Source organism: Salvelinus fontinalis, chromosome 38 (assembly GCF_029448725.1).
Source record: "Salvelinus fontinalis isolate EN_2023a chromosome 38, ASM2944872v1, whole genome shotgun sequence".
Lineage (NCBI taxonomy): Eukaryota > Metazoa > Chordata > Actinopteri > Salmoniformes > Salmonidae > Salvelinus > Salvelinus fontinalis.
Window position 1 is genome coordinate 7,414,470 of NC_074702.1, and position 17,903 is coordinate 7,432,372.

The 17,903-nt window shown below is 57.0% G+C and overlaps 1 protein-coding gene across 3 annotated transcripts in view; it reads left to right on the top strand.

Annotated features, from left to right (window-relative positions):
• The window catches only part of LOC129837622 (disintegrin and metalloproteinase domain-containing protein 22-like), a 143,289-nt gene that overhangs the window by 97,916 nt on the left and 27,470 nt on the right, over positions 1-17,903 (top strand). For all 3 annotated transcript variants that reach the window (XM_055903930.1, XM_055903931.1, XM_055903932.1), the window contains 4 exons: positions 1,074-1,240; positions 15,508-15,592; positions 15,711-15,801; positions 16,008-16,059. In XM_055903930.1, the coding sequence (XP_055759905.1) occupies positions 1,074-1,240; positions 15,508-15,592; positions 15,711-15,801; positions 16,008-16,059 (395 nt within the window). The remainder of the gene's footprint in view (positions 1-1,073; positions 1,241-15,507; positions 15,593-15,710; positions 15,802-16,007; positions 16,060-17,903) is intronic.

Below are 17,903 nucleotides of genomic sequence, written 5' to 3' on the forward strand. Positions count from 1 at the left end.
ACCTAAACATAATCTTTTTGATATTGGATATTTTGTCAGCTAGCAGTGGCTATCTGGCCTTCATGAGCTACATGAGCCTAGAGACAGTAGACTCATCTGGTCTTTAGAATCTCAACTGATCAAGGGCGGAATCTTCAGTGTCACCGTCTGCAACGATAACTGGTCTCCTCAGCCCCGTCTGTCTGCTGTGCTGCTGAAATCTGATAGGCCCATTGCAGAGGAACAGGGTCACATTTGAAAGCTGATAGGCTGGTGGAAAAGGGTCATATCTGTTTGCGTGCCCTTGAGATTTAGTGATGACATAAAAAGGATGCTATATAGGGAATGGTGTGTGTTTGATAGTTGTTTTGTTTTAAGAATAGAACTGAAAGCGTGATTTAATGGAATGTTATTGGCTTACTGTGCAATCACAAACAAACAAACAGACAGGCCTAAATACAGACAACAGTGACCCTTCTTGTACCCTCCCTCTCCTCTGTGCATCAGTCCATCCCTCGCTCCTCTCTGCGCACCTGAGCCTAAAAACAAACAACAATCGTCCCCTCCCTTCCTCTCCCCCATCAATCCTCTCCTTTCTCCCCTCTCCATCTCTGTCCATATGAGACTACTGCTGGTATTCAGCTAAATCACTCAGTCTTTACAGGTGTCCTTTCCTCCCTCCCCTCCCCTCACCGTCTCCACTGTTTGGGCAGTCAAACAGGTTGTTTAATAGATTTTCATCCTATTCAGGCAAACATGTTCTCTCACTGTACCACTCGTCCCCATTATGTCCTTTGAAGAGACTATTAGCCTCTGTTGATTCTGTCTGGCCACGGAGCAGTGTTCTCATAAACTGCTCAGATTAGAATCACAAACACTACCGTTATTTGTTGTTATCCCCCCCAGACATAAGTCTGTAGGAATGGATGTCATCATTAGATCTGTCAGCTTTCAATGTCATTTAGGTCATTTAAGTAGTTTTGTAGGAAATGTTTTGATGTCAGTCAATTCTCAAGAGACAGACAGCACCGTATTTCCTGCAGCTGTTCTGTTGGTCGGATGTTTGGTGTTCTGATGTCACCCTCCCTTCCCAGATCTTCAAGGAGCAGCTCAACACCCGCATCGTGCTGGTTGCCATGGAGACGTGGGCAGCTGACAACCGGTTCAACATCGACGACGACCCCATGGTGACCTTGAGGGAATTCATGAAGTACAGACGAGACTTCATCAAGGAGAAGTGTGACTCCGTGCATCTTTTCTCGTAAGCCTGTCTGTCTCTGTGGGGTGGGGGAGAGGGGGTGGTATGGGTTCTATCTGTCTCTGTGGGGTGGGGGAGAGAGGGTGGTATGGGTTCTGTCTGTCTCTGTGGGGTGGGGGAGAGAGGGTGGTATGGGTTCTGTCTGTCTCTGTGGGGTGGGGGAGAGGGGGTGGTATGGGTTCTGTCTGTCTCTGTGGGGTGGGGGAGAGGGGGTGGTATGGGTTCTGTCTGTCTCTGTGGGGTGGGGGAGAGGGGGTGGTATGGGTTCTGTCTGTCTCTGTGGAGTGGGGGAGAGGGGGTGGTATGGGTTCTGTCTGTCTCTGTGGAGTGGGGGAGAGGGGGTGGTATGGGTTCTGTCTGTCTCTGTGGGGTGGGGGAGAGGGGGTGGTATGGGTTCTGTCTGTCTCTGTGGGGTGGGGGAGAGGGGGTGGTATGGGTTCTGTCTGTCTCTGTGGGGTGGGGGAGAGGGGGTGATATGGGTTCTGTCTGTCTCTGTGGGGTGGGGGAGAGGGGGTGGTATAGGTTCTGTCTCTGTGGAGTGGGGGAGAGGGGGTGGTATGGGTTCTGTCTGTCTCTGTGTGGGGTGGGGGAGAGAAGGTGGTATGGGTTCTGTCTGTCTCTGTGGGGTGGGGGAGAGGGAGTGGTATGGGTTCTGTCTGTCTCTGTGGGGTGGGGGAGAGGGGGTGGTATAGGTTCTGTCTGTCTCTGTGGGGTGGGGGAGAGGGGGTGGTATGGGTTCTGTCTGTCTCTGTGTGGGGTGGGGGAGAGGGGGTGGTATGGGTTCTGTCTGTCTCTGTGTGGGGTGGGGGAGAGAGGGTGGTATGGGTTCTGTCTGTCTCTGTGGGTTGGGGGAGAGGGGGTGGTATGGGTTCTGTCTGTCTCTGTGTGGGGTGGGGGAGAGAGGGTGGTATGGGTTCTGTCTGTCTCTGTGTGGAGTGGGGGAGAGGGGGTGGTATGGGTTCTGTCTGTCTCTGTGGAGTGGGGGAGAGGGGGTGGTATGGGTTCTGTCTGTCTCTGTGTGGAGTGGGGGAGAGGGGGTGGTATGGGTTCTGTCTGTCTCTATGTGGAGTGGGGGAGAGGGGGTGGTATGGGTTCTGTCTATCTCTGTGTGGGGTGGGGGAGAGGGGGTGGTATGGGTTCTGTCTGTCTCTGTGTGGAGTGGGGGAGAGGGGGTGGTATGGGTTCTGTCTGTCTCTGTGGGGTGGGGGAGAGGGGGTGGTATGGGTTCTGTCTGTCTCTGTGTGGGGTGGGGGAGAGAGGGTGGTAGGGGTTCTGTCTGTCTCTGTGGGGTGGGGGAGAGGGGGTGGTATGGGTTCTGTCTGTCTCTATGTGGGGTGGGGGAGAGAGGGTGGTAGGGGTTCTGTCTGTCTCTGTGGGGTGGGGGAGAGGGGGTGGTATGGGTTCTGTCTGTCTCTATGTGGGGTGGGGGAGAGGGGGTGGTATGGGTTCTGTCTGTCTCTGTGTGGGGTGGGGGAGAGAGGGTGGTATGGGTTCTGTCTGTCTCTATGTGGGGTGGGGGAGAGGGGGTGGTATGGGTTCTGTCTGTCTCTGTGGAGTGGGGGAGAGGGGGTGGTATGGGTTCTGTCTGTCTCTGTGTGGGGTGGGGGAGAGGGGGTGGTATGGGTTCTGTCTGTCTCTGTGTGGGGTGGGGGAGAGGGGGTGGTATGGGTTATGTCTGTCTCTATGTGGGGTTGGGGAGAGGCGGTGGTAGGGGTTCTGTCTGTCTCTGTGGGGTGGGGGAGAGGGGGTGGTATGGGTTATGTCTGTCTCTATGTGGGGTTGGGGAGAGGCGGTGGTATGGGTTCTGCCTGTCTCTGTGTGGGGTGGGGGAGAGGGGGTGGTATGGGTTCTGTCTGTCTCTGTGTGGGGTGGGGGAGAGGGGGTGGTATGGGTTCTGTCTGTCTCTGTGGGGTGGGGGAGAGGGGGTGGTATGGGTTCTGTCTGTCTCTGTGTGGGGTGGGGGAGAGAGGGTGGTATGGGTTCTGTCTGTCTCTGTGGGGTGGGGGAGAGGGGGTGGTATGGGTTCTGTCTGTCTCTGTGTGGGTGGGGGAGAGGGGGTGGTATGGGTTCTGTCTGTCTCTGTGTGGGGTGGGGGAGAGAGGGTGGTATGGGTTCTGTCTATCTCTATGTGGGGTGGGGGAGAGAGGGTGGTATGGGTTCTGTCTGTCTCTGTGAGGTCGGGGAGAGAGGGTGGTAGGGGTTCTGTCTGTCTCTGTGTGGGGTGGGGGAGAGAGGGTGGTATGGGTTCTGTCTGTCTCTGTGGGGTGGGGGAGAGAGGGTGGTATGGGTTCTGTCTGTCTCTGTGGAGTGGGGGAGAGGGGGTGGTAGGGGTTCTGTCTGTCTCTGTGTGGAGTGGGGGAGAGGGGGTGGTATGGGTTCTGTCTGTCTCTGTGTGGGGTGGGGGAGAGAGGGTGGTATGGGTTCTGTCTGTCTCTGTGTGGGGTGGGGGAGAGGCGGTGGTAGGGGTTCTGTCTGTCTCTGTGTGGAGTGGGGGAGAGGGGGTGGTATGGGTTCTGTCTGTCTCTGTGTGGAGTGGGGGAGAGGGGGTGGTATGGGTTCTGTCTATCTCTATGTGGGGTGGGGGAGAGAGGGTGGTATGGGTTCTGTCTGTCTCTGTGTGGGGTGGGGGAGAGGCGGTGGTAGGGGTTCTGTCTGTCTCTGTGTGGAGTGGGGGAGAGGGGGTGGTATGGGTTCTGTCTATCTCTATGTGGGGTGGGGGAGAGAGGGTGGTATGGGTTCTGTCTGTCTCTGTGAGGTCGGGGAGAGAGGGTGGTAGGGGTTCTGTCTGTCTCTGTGTGGAGTGGGGGAGAGGGGGTGGTATGGGTTCTGTCTGTCTCTGTGGGGGAGAGGGGGTGGTAGGGGTTCTGTCTATCTCTGTGTGGGGTGGGGGAGAGGGGGTGGTATGGGTTCTGTCTGTCTCTGTGGGTTGGGGGAGAGGGGGTGGTATGGGTTCTGTCTGTCTCTGTGGGTTGGGGGAGAGGGGGTGGTATGGGTTCTGTCTGTCTCTGTGTGGGGTGGGGGACAGAGGGTGGTATGGGTTCTGTCTGTCTCTGTGGGGTGGGGGAGAGGGGGTGGTATGGGTTCTGTCTGTCTCTGTGTGGGGTGGGGGAGAGGGGGTGGTATGGGTTCTGTCTGTCTCTGTGGGGTGGGGGAGAGGGGGTGGTATGGGTTCTGTCTGTCTCTGTGGGGGAGAGGGGGTGGTAGGGGTTCTGTCTATCTCTGTGTGGGGTGGGGGAGAGGGGGTGGTATGGGTTCTGTCTGTCTCTGTGGGTTGGGGGAGAGGGGGTGGTATGGGTTCTGTCTGTCTCTGTGTGGGTTGGGGGAGAGGGGGTGGTATGGGTTCTGTCTGTCTCTGTGGGGGAGAGGGGGTGGTAGGGGTTCTGTCTATCTCTGTGTGGGGTGGGGGAGAGGGGGTGGTATGGGTTCTGTCTGTCTCTGTGGGTTGGGGGAGAGGGGGTGGTATGGGTTCTGTCTGTCTCTGTGGGTTGGGGGAGAGGGGGTGGTATGGGTTCTGTCTGTCTCTGTGTGGGGTGGGGGACAGAGGGTGGTATGGGTTCTGTCTGTCTCTGTGGGGTGGGGGAGAGGGGGTGGTATGGGTTCTGTCTGTCTCTGTGTGGGGTGGGGGAGAGGGGGTGGTATGGGTTCTGTCTGTCTCTGTGGGGTGGGGGAGAGGGGGTGGTATGGGTTCTGTCTGTCTCTGTGGGGGAGAGGGGGTGGTAGGGGTTCTGTCTATCTCTGTGTGGGGTGGGGGAGAGGGGGTGGTATGGGTTCTGTCTGTCTCTGTGGGTTGGGGGAGAGGGGGTGGTATGGGTTCTGTCTGTCTCTGTGTGGGGTGGGGGAGAGAGGGTGGTATGGGTTCTGTCTGTCTCTGTGGGGTGGGGGAGAGGGGGTGGTATGGGTTCTGTCTGTCTCTGTGGAGTGGGGGAGAGGGGGTGGTATGGGTTCTGTCTGTCTCTGTGGGGGAGAGGGGGTGGTATGGGTTCTGTCTATCTCTGTGTGGAGTGGGGGAGAGGGGGTGGTATGGGTTCTGTCTGTCTCTGTGTGGGGTAGGGGAGAGAGGGTGGTATGGGTTCTGTCTGTCTCTGTGTGGAGTGGGGGAGAGGGGGTGGTATGGGTTCTGTCTGTCTCTGTGGAGAGGGGGTGGTATGGGTTCTGTCTATCTCTGTGTGGGGTGGGGGAGAGGGGGTGGTATGGGTTCTGTCTGTCTCTGTGTGGGAGAGGGGGTGGTATGGGTTCTGTCTGTCTCTGTGTGGGGTGGGGGAGAGAGGGTGGTAGGGGTTCTGTCTGTCTCTGTGGGGTGGGGGAGAGGGGGTGGTATGGGTTCTGTCTGTCTCTATGTGGGGTGGGGGAGAAAGGGTGGTAGGGGTTCTGTCTGTCTCTGTGGGGTGGGGGAGAGGGGGTGGTATGGGTTCTGTCTGTCTCTGTGGGGTGGGGGAGAGGGGGTGGTATGGGTTCTGTCTGTCTCTGTTTGGGTGGGGGAGAGGGGGTGGTATGGTTTCTGTCTGTCTCTATGTGGGGTGGGGGAGAGAGGGTGGTAGGGGTTCTGTCTGTCTCTGTGGGGTGGGGGAGAGGCGGTGGTATGGGTTCTGTCTGTCTCTATGTAGGGTGGGGGAGAGGGGGTGGTATGGGTTCTGTCTGTCTCTGTGTGGGGTGGGGGAGAGGGGGTGGTATGGGTTCTGTCTGTCTCTATGTAGGGTGGGGGAGAGGGGGTGGTATGGGTTCTGTCTGTCTCTATGTAGGGTGGGGGAGAGGGGGTGGTATGGGTTCTGTCTGTCTCTGTGGAGTGGGGGAGAGGGGGTGGTATGGGTTCTGTCTGTCTCTGTGTGGGGTGGGGGAGAGGGGGTGGTATGGGTTCTGTCTGTCTCTGTGTGGGGTGGGGGAGAGGGGGTGGTATGGGTTATGTCTGTCTCTATGTGGGGTTGGGGAGAGGCGGTGGTAGGGGTTCTGTCTGTCTCTGTGTGGGGTTGGGGAGAGGGGGTGGTATGGGTTCTGTCTGTCTCTGTGTGGGGTGGGGGAGAGGGGGTGGTATGGGTTCTGTCTGTCTCTGTGGGGTGGGGGAGAGGGGGTGGTATGGGTTCTGTCTGTCTCTGTGTGGGGTGGGGGAGAGAGGGTGGTATGGGTTCTGTCTGTCTCTGTGGGGTGGGGGAGAGGGGGTGGTATGGGTTCTGTCTGTCTCTGTGTGGGTGGGGGAGAGGGGGTGGTATGGGTTCTCTGTCTCTGTGGGTGGGGGAGAGGGGGTGGTATGGGTTCTGTCTGTCTCTATGTGGGGTGGGGGAGAGAGGGTGGTATGGGTTCTGTCTGTCTCTGTGTGGGGTGGGGGAGAGGGGGTGGTATGGGTTCTGTCTGTCTCTATGTGGGGGAGAGGGGGTGGTATGGGTTCTGTCTGTCTCTATGTGGGGGAGAGGGGGTGGTATGGGTTCTGTCTGTCTCTGTGGAGTGGGGGAGAGGGGGTGGTAGGGGTTCTGTCTGTCTCTGTGTGGGTTGGGGGAGAGGGGGTGGTATGGGTTCTGTCTGTCTCTATGTGGGGGAGAGGGGGTGGTAGGGGTTCTGTCTATCTCTGTGTGGGGTGGGGGAGAGGGGGTGGTATGGGTTCTGTCTGTCTCTGTGGGTTGGGGGAGAGGGGGTGGTATGGGTTCTGTCTGTCTCTGTGTGGGGTGGGGGAGAGGGGGTGGTATGGGTTCTGTCTGTCTCTGTGGGGTGGGGGAGAGGGGGTTGTATGGGTTCTGTCTGTCTCTGTGGGTTGGGGGACAGAGGGTGGTATGGGTTCTGTCTGTCTCTGTGGGGTGGGGGAGAGGGGGTGGTATGGGTTCTGTCTGTCTCTGTGTGGGGTGGCGGAGAGGGGGTGGTATGGGTTCTGTCTGTCTCTGTGGGGTGGGGGAGAGGGGGTGGTATGGGTTCTGTCTGTCTCTGTGGGGGAGAGGGGGTGGTAGGGGTTCTGTCTATCTCTGTGTGGGGTGGGGGAGAGGGGGTGGTATGGGTTCTGTCTGTCTCTGTGGGTTGGGGGAGAGGGGGTGGTATGGGTTCTGTCTGTCTCTGTGTGGGGTGGGGGAGAGAGGGTGGTATGGGTTCTGTCTGTCTCTGTGGGGTGGGGGAGAGGGGGTGGTATGGGTTCTGTCTGTCTCTGTGGGGGAGAGGCGGTGGTAGGGGTTCTGTCTATCTCTGTGTGGAGTGGGGGAGAGGGGGTGGTATGGGTTCTGTCTGTCTCTGTGTGGGGTAGGGGAGAGAGGGTGGTATGGGTTCTGTCTGTCTCTGTGTGGGGTGGGGGAGAGAGGGTGGTATGGGTTCTGTCTGTCTCTGTGTGGAGTGGGGGAGAGAGGGTGGTATGGGTTCTGTCTGTCTCTGTGGGGGGTGGGGGAGAGAGGGTGGTATGGGTTCTGTCTGTCTCTGTGTGGAGTGGGGGAGAGAGGGTGGTATGGGTTCTGTCTGTCTCTGTGGAGAGGGGGTGGTATGGGTTCTGTCTATCTCTGTGTGGGGTGGGGGAGAGGGGGTGGTATGGGTTCTGTCTGTCTCTGTGTGGAGTGGGGGAGAGGGGGTGGTATGGGTTCTGTCTGTCTCTGTGTGGAGTGGGGGAGAGGGGGTGGTATGGGTTCTGTCTGTCTCTGTGTGGGGTGGGGGAGAGGGGGTGGTATGGGTTCTGTCTGTCTCTGTGGGGTGGGGGAGAGGGGGTGGTATGGGTTCTGTCTGTCTCTATGTGGGGTGGGGGAGAAAGGGTGGTAGGGGTTCTGTCTGTCTCTGTGGGGTGGGGGAGAGGGGGTGGTATGGGTTCTGTCTGTCTCTATGTGGGGTGGGGGAGAGGGGGTGGTATGGGTTCTGTCTGTCTCTGTTTGGGTGGGGGAGAGGGGGTGGTATGGTTTCTGTCTGTCTCTATGTGGGGTGGGGGAGAGAGGGTGGTATGGGTTCTGTCTGTCTCTGTGTGGGGTGGGGGAGAGGGGGTGGTATGGGTTCTGTCTGTCTCTGTGTGGGGTGGGGGAGAGGGGGTGGTATGGGTTCTGTCTGTCTCTGTGTGGGGTGGGGGAGAGGGGGTGGTATGGGTTCTGTCTGTCTCTGTGTGGGGTGGGGGAGAGGGGGTGGTATGGGTTCTGTCTGTCTCTGTGGAGTGGGGGAGAGGGGGTGGTATGGGTTCTGTCTGTCTCTGTAGAGTGGGGGGGGTGGTATGGGTTCTGTCTGTCTCTGTGGAGTGGGGGAGAGGGGGTGGTATGGGTTCTGTCTGTCTCTATGTGGGGTTGGGGAGAGGCGGTGGTAGGGGTTCTGTCTGTCTCTGTGTGGGGTGGGGGAGAGGGGGTGGTATGGGTTATGTCTGTCTCTATGTGGGGTTGGGGAGAGGCGGTGGTAGGGGTTCTGTCTGTCTCTGTGTGGGGTGGGGGAGAGGGGGTGGTATGGGTTCTGTCTGTCTCTGTGTGGGGTGGGGGAGAGGGGGTGGTATGGGTTCTGTCTGTCTCTGTGGGGTGGGGGAGAGGGGATGGTATGGGTTCTGTCTGTCTCTGTGTGGGGTGGGGGAGAGAGGGTGGTATGGGTTCTGTCTGTCTCTGTGGGGTGGGGGAGAGGGGGTGGTATGGGTTCTGTCTGTCTCTGTGTGGGTGGGGGAGAGGGGGTGGTATGGGTTCTCTGTCTCTGTGGGGTGGGGGAGAGGGGGTGGTATGGGTTCTGTCTGTCTCTATGTGGAGTGGGGGAGAGGGGGTGGTATGGGTTCTGTCTGTCTCTGTGTGGGGTGGGGGAGAGGCGGTGGTATGGGTTCTGTCTGTCTCTGTGTGGGGTGGGGGAGAGGCGGTGGTATGGGTTCTGTCTGTCTCTGTGGAGTGGGGGAGAGGGGGTGGTATGGGTTCTGTCTGTCTCTGTGTGGGGTGGGGGAGAGGCGGTGGTATGGGTTCTGTCTGTCTCTGTGGGGGAGAGGGGGTGGTAGGGGTTCTGTCTATCTCTGTGTGGGGTGGGGGAGAGAGGGTGGTATGGGTTCTGTCTGTCTCTGTGTGGGGTGGGGGAGAGAGGGTGGTATGGGTTCTGTCTGTCTCTGTGAGGTCGGGGAGAGAGGGTGGTAGGGGTTCTGTCTGTCTCTGTGTGGAGTGGGGGAGAGAGGGTGGTATGGGTTCTGTCTGTCTCTGTGAGGTCGGGGAGAGAGGGTGGTATGGGTTCTGTCTGTCTCTGTGGAGTGGGGGAGAGAGGGTGGTAGGGGTTCTGTCTGTCTCTGTGTGGGGTGGGGGAGAGGGGGTGGTATGGGTTATGTCTGTCTCTATGTGGGGTTGGGGAGAGGCGGTGGTAGGGGTTCTGTCTGTCTCTGTGTGGGGTGGGGGAGAGGGGGTGGTATGGGTTCTGTCTGTCTCTGTGTGGGGTGGGGGAGAGGGGGTGGTATGGGTTCTGTCTGTCTCTGTGGGGTGGGGGAGAGGGGATGGTATGGGTTCTGTCTGTCTCTGTGTGGGGTGGGGGAGAGAGGGTGGTATGGGTTCTGTCTGTCTCTGTGGGGTGGGGGAGAGGGGGTGGTATGGGTTCTGTCTGTCTCTGTGTGGGTGGGGGAGAGGGGGTGGTATGGGTTCTCTGTCTCTGTGGGGTGGGGGAGAGGGGGTGGTATGGGTTCTGTCTGTCTCTATGTGGAGTGGGGGAGAGGGGGTGGTATGGGTTCTGTCTGTCTCTGTGTGGGGTGGGGGAGAGGCGGTGGTATGGGTTCTGTCTGTCTCTGTGTGGGGTGGGGGAGAGGCGGTGGTATGGGTTCTGTCTGTCTCTGTGGAGTGGGGGAGAGGGGGTGGTATGGGTTCTGTCTGTCTCTGTGTGGGGTGGGGGAGAGGCGGTGGTATGGGTTCTGTCTGTCTCTGTGGGGGAGAGGGGGTGGTAGGGGTTCTGTCTATCTCTGTGTGGGGTGGGGGAGAGAGGGTGGTATGGGTTCTGTCTGTCTCTGTGTGGGGTGGGGGAGAGAGGGTGGTATGGGTTCTGTCTGTCTCTGTGAGGTCGGGGAGAGAGGGTGGTAGGGGTTCTGTCTGTCTCTGTGTGGAGTGGGGGAGAGAGGGTGGTATGGGTTCTGTCTGTCTCTGTGAGGTCGGGGAGAGAGGGTGGTATGGGTTCTGTCTGTCTCTGTGGAGTGGGGGAGAGAGGGTGGTAGGGGTTCTGTCTGTCTCTGTGTGGGGTGGGGAAGAGGGGGTGGTATGGGTTCTGTCTGTCTCTGTGTGGAGTGGGGGAGAGGGGTTGGTATGGGTTCTGTCTGTCTCTGTGGGGTGGGGGAGAGGGAGTGGTATGGGTTCTGTCTGTCTCTGTGGAGTGGGGGAGAGGGGGTGGTATGGGTTCTGTCTGTCTCTATGTGGGGTGGGGGAGAGAGGGTGGTAGGGGTTCTGTCTGTCTCTGTGGGGTGGGGGAGAGGGGGTGGTATGGGTTCTGTCTGTCTCTATGTGGGGTGGGGGAGAGAGGGTGGTATGGGTTCTGTCTGTCTCTGTGGGGTCGGGTAGAGAGGGTGGTAGGGGTTCTGTCTGTCTCTGTGTGTGTGTGTGTGTGTGTGGGGGGGGGGGGGGGGTTCTGTCTGTCTGGGTTCTGTCTGTCTCTGTGTGGAGTGGGGGAGAGAGGGTGGTATGGGTTCTGTCTGTCTCTGTGGGGGGTGGGGGAGAGAGGGTGGTATGGGTTCTGTCTGTCTCTGTGTGGAGTGGGGGAGAGAGGGTGGTATGGGTTCTGTCTGTCTCTGTGGAGAGGGGGTGGTATGGGTTCTGTCTATCTCTGTGTGGGGTGGGGGAGAGGGGGTGGTATGGGTTCTGTCTGTCTCTGTGTGGAGTGGGGGAGAGGGGGTGGTATGGGTTCTGTCTGTCTCTGTGTGGAGTGGGGGAGAGGGGGTGGTATGGGTTCTGTCTGTCTCTGTGTGGGGTGGGGGAGAGGGGGTGGTATGGGTTCTGTCTGTCTCTGTGGGGTGGGGGAGAGGGGGTGGTATGGGTTCTGTCTGTCTCTATGTGGGGTGGGGGAGAAAGGGTGGTAGGGGTTCTGTCTGTCTCTGTGGGGTGGGGGAGAGGGGGTGGTATGGGTTCTGTCTGTCTCTATGTGGGGTGGGGGAGAGGGGGTGGTATGGGTTCTGTCTGTCTCTGTTTGGGTGGGGGAGAGGGGGTGGTATGGTTTCTGTCTGTCTCTATGTGGGGTGGGGGAGAGAGGGTGGTATGGGTTCTGTCTGTCTCTGTGTGGGGTGGGGGAGAGGGGGTGGTATGGGTTCTGTCTGTCTCTGTGTGGGGTGGGGGAGAGGGGGTGGTATGGGTTCTGTCTGTCTCTGTGTGGGGTGGGGGAGAGGGGGTGGTATGGGTTCTGTCTGTCTCTGTGTGGGGTGGGGGAGAGGGGGTGGTATGGGTTCTGTCTGTCTCTGTGGAGTGGGGGAGAGGGGGTGGTATGGGTTCTGTCTGTCTCTGTAGAGTGGGGGGGGTGGTATGGGTTCTGTCTGTCTCTGTGGAGTGGGGGAGAGGGGGTGGTATGGGTTCTGTCTGTCTCTATGTGGGGTTGGGGAGAGGCGGTGGTAGGGGTTCTGTCTGTCTCTGTGTGGGGTGGGGGAGAGGGGGTGGTATGGGTTATGTCTGTCTCTATGTGGGGTTGGGGAGAGGCGGTGGTAGGGGTTCTGTCTGTCTCTGTGTGGGGTGGGGGAGAGGGGGTGGTATGGGTTCTGTCTGTCTCTGTGTGGGGTGGGGGAGAGGGGGTGGTATGGGTTCTGTCTGTCTCTGTGGGGTGGGGGAGAGGGGATGGTATGGGTTCTGTCTGTCTCTGTGTGGGGTGGGGGAGAGAGGGTGGTATGGGTTCTGTCTGTCTCTGTGGGGTGGGGGAGAGGGGGTGGTATGGGTTCTGTCTGTCTCTGTGTGGGTGGGGGAGAGGGGGTGGTATGGGTTCTCTGTCTCTGTGGGGTGGGGGAGAGGGGGTGGTATGGGTTCTGTCTGTCTCTATGTGGAGTGGGGGAGAGGGGGTGGTATGGGTTCTGTCTGTCTCTGTGTGGGGTGGGGGAGAGGCGGTGGTATGGGTTCTGTCTGTCTCTGTGTGGGGTGGGGGAGAGGCGGTGGTATGGGTTCTGTCTGTCTCTGTGGAGTGGGGGAGAGGGGGTGGTATGGGTTCTGTCTGTCTCTGTGTGGGGTGGGGGAGAGGCGGTGGTATGGGTTCTGTCTGTCTCTGTGGGGGAGAGGGGGTGGTAGGGGTTCTGTCTATCTCTGTGTGGGGTGGGGGAGAGAGGGTGGTATGGGTTCTGTCTGTCTCTGTGTGGGGTGGGGGAGAGAGGGTGGTATGGGTTCTGTCTGTCTCTGTGAGGTCGGGGAGAGAGGGTGGTAGGGGTTCTGTCTGTCTCTGTGTGGAGTGGGGGAGAGAGGGTGGTATGGGTTCTGTCTGTCTCTGTGAGGTCGGGGAGAGAGGGTGGTATGGGTTCTGTCTGTCTCTGTGGAGTGGGGGAGAGAGGGTGGTAGGGGTTCTGTCTGTCTCTGTGTGGGGTGGGGAAGAGGGGGTGGTATGGGTTCTGTCTGTCTCTGTGTGGAGTGGGGGAGAGGGGTTGGTATGGGTTCTGTCTGTCTCTGTGGGGTGGGGGAGAGGGAGTGGTATGGGTTCTGTCTGTCTCTGTGGAGTGGGGGAGAGGGGGTGGTATGGGTTCTGTCTGTCTCTATGTGGGGTGGGGGAGAGAGGGTGGTAGGGGTTCTGTCTGTCTCTGTGGGGTGGGGGAGAGGGGGTGGTATGGGTTCTGTCTGTCTCTATGTGGGGTGGGGGAGAGAGGGTGGTATGGGTTCTGTCTGTCTCTGTGGGGTCGGGTAGAGAGGGTGGTAGGGGTTCTGTCTGTCTCTGTGTGTGTGTGTGTGTGTGTGGGGGGGGGGGGGGGTTCTGTCTGTCTGGGTTCTGTCTGTCTCTGTGTGGAGTGGGGGAGAGAGGGTGGTATGGGTTCTGTCTGTCTCTGTGGGGGGTGGGGGAGAGAGGGTGGTATGGGTTCTGTCTGTCTCTGTGTGGAGTGGGGGAGAGAGGGTGGTATGGGTTCTGTCTGTCTCTGTGGAGAGGGGGTGGTATGGGTTCTGTCTATCTCTGTGTGGGGTGGGGGAGAGGGGGTGGTATGGGTTCTGTCTGTCTCTGTGTGGAGTGGGGGAGAGGGGGTGGTATGGGTTCTGTCTGTCTCTGTGTGGAGTGGGGGAGAGGGGGTGGTATGGGTTCTGTCTGTCTCTGTGTGGGGTGGGGGAGAGGGGGTGGTATGGGTTCTGTCTGTCTCTGTGGGGTGGGGGAGAGGGGGTGGTATGGGTTCTGTCTGTCTCTATGTGGGGTGGGGGAGAAAGGGTGGTAGGGGTTCTGTCTGTCTCTGTGGGGTGGGGGAGAGGGGGTGGTATGGGTTCTGTCTGTCTCTATGTGGGGTGGGGGAGAGGGGGTGGTATGGGTTCTGTCTGTCTCTGTTTGGGTGGGGGAGAGGGGGTGGTATGGTTTCTGTCTGTCTCTATGTGGGGTGGGGGAGAGAGGGTGGTATGGGTTCTGTCTGTCTCTGTGTGGGGTGGGGGAGAGGGGGTGGTATGGGTTCTGTCTGTCTCTGTGTGGGGTGGGGGAGAGGGGGTGGTATGGGTTCTGTCTGTCTCTGTGTGGGGTGGGGGAGAGGGGGTGGTATGGGTTCTGTCTGTCTCTGTGTGGGGTGGGGGAGAGGGGGTGGTATGGGTTCTGTCTGTCTCTGTGGAGTGGGGGAGAGGGGGTGGTATGGGTTCTGTCTGTCTCTGTAGAGTGGGGGGGGTGGTATGGGTTCTGTCTGTCTCTGTGGAGTGGGGGAGAGGGGGTGGTATGGGTTCTGTCTGTCTCTATGTGGGGTTGGGGAGAGGCGGTGGTAGGGGTTCTGTCTGTCTCTGTGTGGGGTGGGGGAGAGGGGGTGGTATGGGTTATGTCTGTCTCTATGTGGGGTTGGGGAGAGGCGGTGGTAGGGGTTCTGTCTGTCTCTGTGTGGGGTGGGGGAGAGGGGGTGGTATGGGTTCTGTCTGTCTCTGTGTGGGGTGGGGGAGAGGGGGTGGTATGGGTTCTGTCTGTCTCTGTGGGGTGGGGGAGAGGGGATGGTATGGGTTCTGTCTGTCTCTGTGTGGGGTGGGGGAGAGAGGGTGGTATGGGTTCTGTCTGTCTCTGTGGGGTGGGGGAGAGGGGGTGGTATGGGTTCTGTCTGTCTCTGTGTGGGTGGGGGAGAGGGGGTGGTATGGGTTCTCTGTCTCTGTGGGGTGGGGGAGAGGGGGTGGTATGGGTTCTGTCTGTCTCTATGTGGAGTGGGGGAGAGGGGGTGGTATGGGTTCTGTCTGTCTCTGTGTGGGGTGGGGGAGAGGCGGTGGTATGGGTTCTGTCTGTCTCTGTGTGGGGTGGGGGAGAGGCGGTGGTATGGGTTCTGTCTGTCTCTGTGGAGTGGGGGAGAGGGGGTGGTATGGGTTCTGTCTGTCTCTGTGTGGGGTGGGGGAGAGGCGGTGGTATGGGTTCTGTCTGTCTCTGTGGGGGAGAGGGGGTGGTAGGGGTTCTGTCTATCTCTGTGTGGGGTGGGGGAGAGAGGGTGGTATGGGTTCTGTCTGTCTCTGTGTGGGGTGGGGGAGAGAGGGTGGTATGGGTTCTGTCTGTCTCTGTGAGGTCGGGGAGAGAGGGTGGTAGGGGTTCTGTCTGTCTCTGTGTGGAGTGGGGGAGAGAGGGTGGTATGGGTTCTGTCTGTCTCTGTGAGGTCGGGGAGAGAGGGTGGTATGGGTTCTGTCTGTCTCTGTGGAGTGGGGGAGAGAGGGTGGTAGGGGTTCTGTCTGTCTCTGTGTGGGGTGGGGAAGAGGGGGTGGTATGGGTTCTGTCTGTCTCTGTGTGGAGTGGGGGAGAGGGGTTGGTATGGGTTCTGTCTGTCTCTGTGGGGTGGGGGAGAGGGAGTGGTATGGGTTCTGTCTGTCTCTGTGGAGTGGGGGAGAGGGGGTGGTATGGGTTCTGTCTGTCTCTATGTGGGGTGGGGGAGAGAGGGTGGTAGGGGTTCTGTCTGTCTCTGTGGGGTGGGGGAGAGGGGGTGGTATGGGTTCTGTCTGTCTCTATGTGGGGTGGGGGAGAGAGGGTGGTATGGGTTCTGTCTGTCTCTGTGGGGTCGGGTAGAGAGGGTGGTAGGGGTTCTGTCTGTCTCTGTGTGTGTGTGTGTGTGTGTGGGGGGGGTTGGGGGGCTCTGATGCATTTTAGTCATTTCAAACCATGCTTCCTGTCAGGCTGATCTGTAATAGACTGTCATAGCCCCAAATGAAAAAGTTAACATTGGCTGTTGGTGACATCCTTATTTGACGGGACAAAAAAGTCTGGGAACCCCGGTTTAGAGATTTAATCACTTCCTCTCTTTTTACCAGAGGGAACCGTTTCCATAGCAGCTGGGGAGGAGCTTCCTATATGGGAGGAGTCTGTTCTCTAACTAAAGGAGGAGGAGTCAATGAGGTAGGCCCCGCTTCAGGATAAAAATGGACCAGGATCAGCATCTCTTTTAGGCACAATTTAACAACTTACTCTCTCTCTCTGTTCTCTCTCTTTCTTTTCTCCTCCCTTCTTCTGTCAGTATGGCAAGACAGATGAGATGGCCATAACCCTGGCCCAGTCTCTGGGACAAAACATTGGCATCTTTTCTGACAAGAAGAGGATCCTCAACGGTACAATTCTGTACACGTACACAGACACACACACACACACACACACACACACACACACACACACACACACACACACACACACACACACACACACACACACACACACACACACACACACTCACAGGCCACACACTCACAGGCCACACACACGCTGGCCAAACACACATACTGGCCACACAGAGACATGTATGCTGTGTGTTCCACAGGCGAGTGCAAGTGTGATGACCGTTGGTCTGGCTGCATCATGGATGATGTTGGGTAAGTTTAATCTAAAGTACTTTGTTTCCCAAACAACCCGTCGCACACTGCCACGGCAACAGACCCCATCTCCCGCGGCAATGCCGACATTCCAAACGTGTTCCCTCTGTGCATCTCTGTGTCGCTGTGATGTCATAGTGTGTTAGTGATAACCCTCTTCTCTAAGAGACTATCTGACCATGTTAGAAAGGATGGAAGTACTGCACTTTTAACCACTAACCCTAACTCACCATAACCTTACCCCTAACTCTCACCCTTAAACCTAACCCTCAACCTTAAACCTAACCCTAACCCTGAACCTAACCTTAACTCCGACTAAGAACTAATATCTCATATACTTGTTCATCAGTTCTGATGATAATGCCACCTTTGTTCATCTTAGCCTGGACAGAAAGTGACTACCCAGAAAAACAGTCAGTCTGACTTAGTTGGACATTTAGACAGGGGAAATCATCTGAATTAGGACAAATAATACATTCACAGTGATTATCTTGTTAGTGTTGACTCTTCTAGGACACACGTTCTGCTAGCGGAACCCTTGACAACATTCCGCTGAAAAGGCAGCACGGGAAATTCAAAAATATTTTTTGGAAATATGTAACTTTCACACATTAACAAGTCCAATACAGCAAATGAAAGATAAACATCTTGTTAATCTACCCATCATGTCCGATGTAAAAAATGTTTTACAGTTGATGATCTTCATCAGAATGCACTCCCAGGAATCCTAGTTCCACAGTAAATTGTTATTTTGTTCGATAATGTCCATTATTTATGTCCAAGTAGCTACTTTTGTTGGCACGTTTGTACACATATCCGTTGTACACATATCCAAACACTCACGCAGATCCAGGCAGACGTCGGACGAAAACTAAAAAAAGTTATATTACAGGTCGAATAAACTTGTCAAACTAAGTAGAGAATCAATCTTCAGGATGTTGTTATCATAAATATTCAATAACGTTCCAACCGGAGAATTCCTTTGTGTCTATAGAAGTAATGGAACTTAAGTCGATATCATGTGGAATGCGCTTGACCAGGACCTGGCACTCTGCCAGACCACTGACTCAAACAGCAAACAGATCCATATCCCACTGGGATTTCAATAGGCGATGAGTTGAAAATTGACCAGCCTCAGAATTCTCACTTCCTGTTTGGATTTTTTTCCTGTTTGGATCATATGGCAGGTTTTCGCCTGCCATATGAGTTCTGTTATACTCACAGACATCATTCAAACAGTTTTAGAAACTTCAGAGTGTTTTATATCCAATAGTAATAATAATATGCATATATTAGCATCTGGGACAGAGTAGGAGGCAGTTCACTCAGGGCACGCTATTCATCCAAAGTGAAAATGCTGCCCCCTATCCCTAAAAAGTTTTAACAACGTCTGAAGCATTAGAAAATATTTTTGACTGCATTGTAGTTCAGAAAATGTTCCACTAGATGGCAGTAGAGACTGTTGTTTACTCCAGACATCAGTAATTTCAGGCACTGGACTGTTTGTCCAGGGATTCATATTAGTAATACTATCTGTAAGTGATTGGTCATTTACATTTACATTTTAATCATTTAGCAGACGCTCTTATCCAGAGCGACTTACAGTAGAGTGCATACATTTTATTACATTTTACATACTGAAACAAGGATATCCCTACCGGCCAAACCCTCCCTAACCCGGACGACGCTATGCCAATTGTGCGTCGCCCCACGGACCTCCCGGTTGAGGCCGGCTGCGACAGAGCCTGGGCGCGAACCCAGAGACTCTGGTGGCGCAGCTAGCACTGCGATGCAGTGCCCTAGACCACTGCGCCACCCGGGAGGCATGGTCATGTCCTTAACTG